This window comes from Zonotrichia albicollis, chromosome 7, assembly GCF_047830755.1.
Source record: "Zonotrichia albicollis isolate bZonAlb1 chromosome 7, bZonAlb1.hap1, whole genome shotgun sequence".
Lineage (NCBI taxonomy): Eukaryota > Metazoa > Chordata > Aves > Passeriformes > Passerellidae > Zonotrichia > Zonotrichia albicollis.
This window is the reverse complement of record NC_133825.1, coordinates 17436527-17445459: the sequence shown is the minus strand read 5'-3', so window position 1 is coordinate 17445459 and position 8933 is coordinate 17436527. Positions and strand designations below refer to the sequence as shown.

The 8933-nt window shown below is 61.9% G+C and overlaps 1 protein-coding gene across 1 annotated transcript; it reads right to left on the bottom strand.

The window, feature by feature from the left end:
• Window positions 1-3398: 3398 nt before the first annotated feature.
• NEUROG3 (neurogenin 3) lies at window positions 3399-3969 on the bottom strand. Its single transcript, XM_074544452.1, has one exon. The coding sequence runs from the start codon at window positions 3933-3935 to the stop codon at window positions 3399-3401; it is 537 nt and encodes a 178-aa protein (XP_074400553.1). The 5' UTR covers window positions 3936-3969.
• Between the last annotated feature and the right edge of the window lie 4964 nt (window positions 3970-8933).

Genomic DNA, 8933 nt, shown 5'->3' with positions numbered 1-8933 from the left:
GAAGGAGACCTAAAAGTGAATATTGAGGGCATGAGAACATCAGCTCGTGGGGAAGCATTCTTCCCTGGCTGCAAAAACAAAAGCTGAGTTCACCTGGCATGGGGATTTCAGCGAGCAGGGCTTGGGTTAAGCTGGTTTTCATCCTGTTGCCTGCAAATATGTGAGGGCACAAGGCTGAGCCTCCGAAACAGCCCCAGTGCCAGCAGCCACCTGTTTGCCCCACACCAGAAAGCCCCGAGGCCACCGCAGCAGCCGTGGTTATAAAAGCCGGGCACTGGCACTGGGACAGCCCCGTCAAGAGAAATGAGACCATCATGCACTAAACATGGAGAAAAGATAAATGGAAAGGGAGTCTTTCAGTCTTCATTATCAAGTTTCCATGGGTTTGCTAAAACCATAGCAACCGGTTCAAGCAATGATTAACCTAATAATGTGGAGGCAAAGGGGAAAAAAACGCATTCAAGCCCCTAAAGAAGTCACTAGTTCTCCAGAGGTAGTAAATCTGCTCCCCCTCCCCTTCCATCCACCCCCAGCCTACAGCCCCACGGCTGGCAGACCAGAAGCATCCCAAGTCTCCAGAAAAAAGAATCAGCAATGCAGCAAACCCCACTCTAGTGACCCCTTTCTGAAAACACAGTGGCACAGACATCTTTGTGAACTTCTGGAATACCTGGCATGCTCTTCTTGCTCCTTTCCTTGCCCATGTCCACCCTGGGGTCTCTTTTGCCATTTTTTGCAAAAATGCTGCTTTTGCCCATGAGTGAGAGTGTTGTGATCCTCCTCAGTGCCACGGTGCGTGCAGACAGTGAGGGCAACGTGGGGAGATATCAGAGTGGAGCTGCACTAGCAGGGAAAACATTAAATGATTTTATCACCCAAATAATGACGGTGTTTCGCCTGCGGCCACACACGGAGGCCTTGGAGCACTTTGCAGACTGTTAGAGCAGGAAAACAATGCACAATTCAGCCAGGAAGGGGGGGAAGGGGCAGGGGTACTGTTAGGTCTTTCACTCTGCCTATCTGAGCTCCGACACAGATAGATCACGGTCAGGGCTGTGAGCACACGCGGGGATGGGCACACAGGGCCCTTTCTGAGCCCTGGGGGTTCACAGGGCTCCCAGAGTGAGGGGAGAGATGAGGATGACTTCACGGTTCACAGGGCTTGATCTATTATTTTATTATATATATTACATTAAACTATACTAAAAGAATAGAAGAAAGGGTTTCATCGGAAGGCTAGCTGAGAATAGAATACAAAAGAATGAAAACAAAGGTTTGTGTCTTGGACAGAGAGCCCAAGCCAGCTGACTGTGATTGGCCATTAATTAGAAACAACCGCATGAGACCAATCACAGATGCACCTGTTGCATTCCACAGCAGCAGATAATCATCGTTTGCATTTTGTTCCTGAGGCCTCTCAGCTTCTCAGGAGGAAAAATCCTAAGGAAAGGATTTTCCATAGAAGATGTCTGTGACACCCCACGGCCCGTGTTTCTTCCCAAAGCAGCGAACAGGCAAAGGAGGGGGCTCTGCACAGCTGGACGGGTCCCAGGCGGCAGCAGAACGTGATCTCCAGAAAACCTCACGTGGAAAGTGAGATCTGCTCACCTGGCCTGCCAGCACTGGCACCGTGCTGCCCTAGCTCCCTTCTCCCGGCTGTGGGGGACACCTCCTTGCTGAAGGAGGCTGGATCGAGTGCAACAGTAAAAGATCGCAGCTTCTCTCCAAAATCCACCGAGCCCCGCGTGTTCTGGACCTGCAGTGTCTGCTTAGCACCAGGGCCGTGCCAGCCTCTCCCTTCCTGAGCGGACGGCACCCCAGAAGTCCCGAGAGAGGCACATCGGGAGCGGTTCCGCATCACCCGGGCAGGGCCGAGCCTCGTCGAGGGCACAGCGGCGCCTTCAGCACCATGGCCAGAGCCCGGTGCGGGCCGGGGACCGGGGCCCGGGGCTGCCGCGGGCATCGCTCCGCGCTCCCACCGCCCCCAGCGCGTTCATCCTCACCCAGCGCTCCCACCGCACCCAGCGCTCCCACCGCCCCCAGCGCATCCATCCTCACCCAGCGCATCCACCGCACCCAGCGCTCCCACCGCACCCAGCGCATCCACCCGCACCCAGTCCTCCCAGCGCTCCCACCGCACCCAGCGCATCCATCCCCACCCAGCGCATCCATCCCCACCCAGCGTTCCCATCCTCACCCAGCACTCCCACCCGCACCCAGCGCTCCCACCCGCACCCAGTGCCCCTCCGGCTGGGGCTGCACCTCCAGCCCGCCCCAGCCCTGGGGAGCGGGGACATAGGGGCAAGAAGGGGCTCCCCATGGTTGTCCCCCCATGGGCGGCACGGGGAGCCCAGGCTGCCGTCCCCGCTCGGGTTCCGCCGCTTTGGTTGCGGTGCGGGAAGGGGAGGTTGTTGCGTGACGGGGGGGAGAGGTGTTTGTGCGTGCAGCTCTGTTTGCAGTAACTAAATTTCTTTTGTTCTACAAATTGCCTCAATAGCGTCCCTTTGCCGCGGGCGAGCGGGCTCCGCTGAGAACAATTAGCATCACAATGCGCTTCTGGCCCCGCGGGCCGCTTTGTCTGGCGGCGGCCGCCCCGGCGGGGCAGCGCTGGGCGGGGAGGCGGCCTGGCCGTAAATCCACCCGCTACAAATTGAGTCCCGGCAGGAGCGGGCTGATGGAATTCATGCGGGCTCTCTTTTCACCGCGGCAGCGGAGGCAGCGCCTTTGCCATCTCCTGCGCTCCCCCTGCCCCTGTTCAGAGCTTCACGTTCCGGCTGCTGCCCCCGGGCCCGGCTAAACTCGCCCCGGGGAGGATGGGGTGGCTCTAACCCCGGGCACCAGCGCTGCTCCAGGAGCGCCGTGTCCTTAATTAAACCAGCCCCGCACCGGGCACAGCTCACCTGGAGACGGGAGCGGCCGCAGCTCTGCGGGGAAAGGCACCTGCAGGGAGAGCCTGGTTTAAATCCGAGCGTGGGCCTGGACGGGCACATTCCCGGGACCCCGCTCTCCATCACTGCTCCACCCCGCAAGGGAACGACCCCGCACCGGGCACCGAGGGAGCTCCGGGGGCCGGCGCTGCCCTCCCTCCTTTTGAAACTCTCAGAGAGCCCTCGGCGATATAAACACGGCCTCGCACAGGTCTGGCCGCGGCACGCTTTATTTGTCCTCTTCTTTTTCTTCAGAAAAGTTCAAAATATAGCTGCGGGCGCAGACAGCTGGACCACCGCCGCTGAAAATACTCTTATATACAAAATACATATCTGTTACGAAATACAATCAATAAATACCGATAGCGACAAATTAATATAATTTACCGTTAACGAGTACAAAACCGTGATTTGTTTCTGTCCGGGGCCTTTGGGGGCCGGCTCTTTGGGGGCCGCCCCGGGGTGGGGGGCTTACAGGAAGGCGGGGAAGGCGGCGGGGCAGCGGCGCAGGGCGGCGGGCGGCGGGGCCGCGGGGCACGGCGAGTCCCAGGCGCCGGGGGCGGCCCCGGGGGGAGGCGGCGGAGCGGGGGGCTCGGGCAGGCCCTGCTCGGCCAGGCGCAGGCTCTGCGTGAGCGCCCAGATGTAGTTGTGCGCGAAGCGCAGCGTCTCGATCTTGGTGAGCTTGGCGTCGTCGGGGAAGGTGGGCAGGACGCTGCGGAGAGCGTCCAGCGCGGAGTTGAGGTGGTGCATGCGGTTTCTCTCGCGGTCATTCGCCTTCATGCGCCGGCTCCTCTTCTGCTTGCTGAGCGAGCCCTCGCTGCGCGCCTTGCCGCGGCCCCGCCGCGCCTTCCCCTTCCTGCGGGCCGCGTCCCGCGGGGCCAGAGCGGGGCGGGCGGGCGAGGCGGCCCGGCTGCCCGGGGAGGCCCCGCCGGTCCCCGGGGACGGATCCTCGGCGCCTCCGAAATACGGCTGCCCTTCGTCCGGAGAGCGGTCGCTCTGCGGGGCCATGCTGAGACGGCAGCCCCGCGTCGGGCGGCCCGGGAGAGCCCTGGCTGTGCGTGCCGAGCCGGGCCGAGGCTGCGGGGCCGGAGAGCGGCTCTGGCTGCGCGCCCCGCGCTGCTCGAGTGCGGGCAGGGAGATTGTACCGCCGGCACACGACTGCCGTGCAGCCCCTATATATAGGGCCGGCACACAATGGGGATTTCCCGGCCGGGCGGCGTGTGCGCCCCCCCGCCCGCACCCACCCCTTGGCACGCTTTTATCTTATCAGCCCGACGGGAGCGTGCCGGCTGCGGCACCGCCTCTGCCCCGGACACGCCGCCAGAGACCTCGCTGCCTTCCGCGGCGGGACCCCCGGCCCTGCCCGCCAGCCCTGCCCGGGACCCCCGGCCCTGCCCGTGCCGCTCGGGGGCTGCCCCAAGGCCGCGCTCTCCGGGGCTCCGCCGGGGTGCAGCGGGGGTCGGGGCGGGTGCAGGGGCCCAGCGGTGACAGAGGGCTCCCCAGCACTCGGCTGCGTAAAGCGGGGAACTTCCAGCCCCCCGGAGCAGCCGGCAAGGCACCGCCGGGCCAGGCCGTGTCTCACCCAGTGCCAGACGTGAGGGTGCAGCCGGCACCGCTCCGGCTCCGCTCCCCTCGGCACAGCCACAACCCCTTCCCGCTGTTCCTGCGCTGCGGGGCACTCTCGGAACATCCCCCCGATGTTCCAGCCGTCTCCCGTTGAATCGATATTTCACCGTCACCCTTCTCCTGGCCCTGCAGCGCCGGGAACATCCCCGCGCCCCTCGCGCACCGACCGGCCGAGCTGCGGGCGGCGAGCGCCAGCACCGGAGGGCACCGAGCGCCGCTCTCCAGCCCCACTCGCGCCGTGGCTTTGCTCCCACAAGGGAAACGGGGGCTGGATCCCGCGGGGGAAGGGCCCTCCCGATGCCCGAGGCCGCCCCGGCCCCGTGGGGCCCCGCGCTGGGCCCGGGAGCGGCGGCGCTGCCGCTGGAGCTCGGTGCGCAAAACGTGCCGGGGATTTTTGCGCGCCGGCCGCGGCGGCGGCGGGGAGCGGGTCGGGCCCGGGGCGCCTTTCCCCGGCGGAGGGCGAGGCAGCGGCAGCGGGGCAGTGGGGGTCCCCCTGCACGGCCCGACGCCGCCGGGGGTGCGGGCAGGGCGGCCGGGAGGGCGCAGCCCCGGCGGGGCCGGAGTCCCCCCGTCCCTCACCAAGGAGGCGCGGCCGAGCCCGCTCGGGGATCCCCGGGCCGGAGCGGCCGGAGCGGCCCCGGCGGGCCGTGGTGGGGCGGGGGGCAGCTCCCCGAGTCCGGCCCGCTCCCCGGCCCCCGGGGCAGCCCCGGGCGGGCCGTGCCGGCCGTGTGGGGCCGTGCGCGCTGCCTGCCCGGAGCGCGGTGCGGCGGGAGGGCGGCCCTGGCGGGGGAGGCTGCCGAGGGGGGGCGGCCACCGCGGCGGCTCGGGCGCCCCTTCTCGAGGGGCGGCTCGGAGGGCAGCGCAGGATGAATAGGAAGGGCCCGGAGGGGTTGGGGTTTTTTTTTTTGTGCCTGTGCAATTGGATGACAAAAAAATCTGGCGAGCGAGTTTCCAAGCCTCAGACTGCCCACTTCAAACGTCCTTCAAACAAAAGCTGAAGAGGAAAAGAAAGCCCCACCTGGTACCGCTGTTTGCTAAAATAATAATAAATAGATTTCGTTTAATAAATAATTACAAGAGATTGTAAAGTGGAGTACTTTGGGAAGCATTAATCACGGGGCTGGGGGCAGACATCACCTGCTGGCAAACAAGACAACTTTATTGTTAAATCACCTTCCCACTGCCACTTTCCGATAACTCCCTCCCGTCGCCACAAAGCCCGGCCGGGCATGTTTACTCATAGTTAGCATAACAAGCACCATATTACCACGAACGTGATAAAAACCCGCGGGGGCACCGCTGCGGGCTCCCGCTCACACCTGGCCGGGCCGCCCGGCGCGGAGCTGGCACCCAACGAACCTTCCAGGAGGGGCCCTGCTGCCGTTTACATTGGCCTGCTTTATGCTGCTTTACAACAGCTTTACTGCAATCCCTATCTCCCGGCCCTATTTGTCTTATTTTATTGAAAACATATGGTAACCAGCGCGGCCCCGGCGCATCCCTCGCCTGCCAGGCGTCGGCGGCGTTTGGCGAGCCGGGGCTCGGCCGCAGCCCTGCCGCCCGCGCTCCGGGGGCTGTTTGCTCGGCAGAGGGGAGGGCAGACGAGGCCGGGGCCCCTCTGGGTGCTGGGGGTGCCCGCAGGGCCCGGGGGGCTCCGGCCGCTCCGAGCCGGCGGTGCGCGCCCGCGGGGCCGGGGCTGCGGCGGGGAGCGCACGGCACAAACACCGGCACCGGGGCCACAGGCACCGGCACCGAGCCCTCGGCGTCCTGCCCCGCTCCCTCCGGCCCGGCTGCTCAGGAGGAACCGTGATTTGCGCTGCCATATGTCGGGCGGGCCGGTGGAGCAGCTGCGGCCCCGGCCCTACCTATTCGGGGCATTATACCTGCGAGCCCCGCGCCCGCTTTGAGAGGGCAGCGTCTTCTGTTTTGTGACTTTGTTGTGGCGCCCAACAGATGCACGCCGGCCCCTCCTGGCCCTGGCCCCGGTGCTGGGGACACAAGGAGCACAGATGCCAGGCACAAGGTGCGCCAGATGCCCCCCTTTGTCAGTTCAAACAATATTTCTCCCTTGCCCCCCCCTGCTCCTTCCTTTTCCTGCAGGAGTGGGAGGTGAAGGGGCGCAGAAAGAATTATATATATATGTATTTAGATAAAGAGTGTGGAGAGGAAAGGCGGGCACGGCAAGAGGAGCGCGTCCCCCGGAGCCGCTCGACGGAGCGCACGGGAGGGAGGGAGGGAGGGAGGGATGGATGGATGGATGGATGGATGGATGGATGGAGCCGGCCCCGGGAATGCCCGCAGGGACGGCAGGAGCCGCCTCGGGGAGCCGTGCAGAGCCTCCGAGCGCTGCCCTGGACACCACAGAGCGCGGTCTGTCTGCTCAATGGGCGAATGAGGGCTGGGAGCTCCGGAGCAGCCGATGTGACCGGCCCTCAGCGGCTGTTATCGCATCAAAGTGTCCCCTGGGGACACGAAAGTGCTCCGGGGGCTGGGAGAAGCTCAGCTATGGGACAGCCGGAGAGGGCTGGGGAAGGAAAGGCTCTGGGCAGAGCTCAGAGCCCCTTGCAGGGCCTAAAGGGCTCCAAGAGAACTGGGGAGGGACTGGGGACAGCATGGAGTGACAGGACAAGGGGCACAATGGCTTCAAGCTGGGAGAGGGCAGGGATGGATGGGATATTGGGGCAGAATTCCTCACCACGAGGGACGTGAGGACCTGGCACAGGGTGCCCAGAGGAGCTGGGGCTGCCCCATCCCTGTAAGTGTCCAAAGCCAGGCTGGACAGGGCTTGGAGGAGCCTGGGACAGTGTGTGGCATCCCTGCCCACGGCAGGGGGAGTGGAGCTGGGTGATCTCCAATATTCCTTCCATCCCAGTCATTCCATAGCTGTTTGATTCTGTGCAAGGATAAATAAGCCCTGGGGTGAGGGATGCTGTCACTTCACCGGAAAAGGAGAAGCCCTGATAGAAAGCCCAAGAGTTTTCGCTGGGGCTTTCGCTTTCAGTGTACAATAAACCTCTGTCCATGCTTGTGTGCCCTCAAAACAGCCAGACAGGAGCTGGCTGCAACAGGCTGCGAGAGCAGGCAGCTGTTCTGAGCCATTCTGATCAGAATGCAGCAGTCTTTAGCAGAGAAAACACCTGGATTATCTCTGGACAGGAGAGAGGAAAGGAAGAGAAATACCATGGAACAAATGCCAAGTACATGAGGGTCAGTCTGTGATGCCTGCAGGTGGGTCCTGTGAAACCTGTTACCTTAAAGGTCTTATTCAGCCATCCAAGCATCTCCCCAGGCAGAGAAGGGAGGTCCTCACTTCTCTGGGAGCCAGCCAGCCTCTCCTGTCATTCCCAGCTCTGCCAGCCTTGCTCCCCTTCCCGTTTCCCTGAAAAATGGGTTTCTCCTCCCCTGTTGCCAGCCTGGGCAGACAGGGTGGGTTACACATCTCCTTCACTTGGCTTTTCCAAGTTCTTTAAGTTTTACACCAAGTTTTGGTGAGCTCTGACAGAATCCAGAATCCACTTGGGCAACACAGACCTGAGGTTTCAGTGCCCATCTGCACCAACCCTCCTTTGGCCATCAGTGAATGATTGCAGGCCATGGCAATGCTGAGCTCAGAGTGCCACCTTCCTGCCCAGCCCCTCATTCCTGTGAGGATAAAAAGGTGACTTCTGGCATTTTGAGGCATGATGGGGTTAGAGGCACAGCAAACTGGTCATGTGGGCTCTTCCTCAAACTCCTCACTGCCCATCAAACAGACACATGGCCCTAATGGCTTCCAAAAATGGTGAAAGATGTGCTTTTCTCTCTTAATTCAGAGGCTTCACCCATCAGGCTTTGATCACACCAGGATTCACCAGAGCTGGCTTTTGAGAAGCAAAAAAGTCGCTAAAAACCAGGAGTTGGAAAGGAAATAAATACCCTGCCCAACCTGGAAAAGAGCAGAGGTTCCTTGATGGACTCATACTCCACCCACCCCTCTGCAGAACTTCGCCCTTGCTGCTTTTCCATTCCCTTGCTCCCTTGCTGTCGGAACTCAGTGCATCCCTCTGGGTGTTCAGAGTTGCTGGGACCCTGTCAGGGGGCTCACAGACCCTGGCACACAGCCCAGAACACCTGGGGATTTGATTATGACCCCTGGAGCAAGTTACCAGCTTTGTATGAGGATCCAAAAGTCACAGAAATTTAAATAGTATAATAATAACAATATTAGAGGGTGAAAATGTAGGTTTTAGGATTTTTGGTTTAGGGGTTTGGGGATAATACGGAGGAACTTGGGCATGTCCAGCCTTTCTTCTTCTTCTTCTTGTTCTCCATTTTCTGCAGTGATGTTGGCACTTTGGGATTGGATTAGAGCAGAAGTGCACTGTCTAACACAGGTGATGG

Coding starts and splice junctions, on each gene's coding strand:
- NEUROG3 (XM_074544452.1), bottom strand. CDS start 3,935: ATGGCCCCGCAGAGCGACCGCTCTCCGGACGAAGGGCAGCCGTATTTC.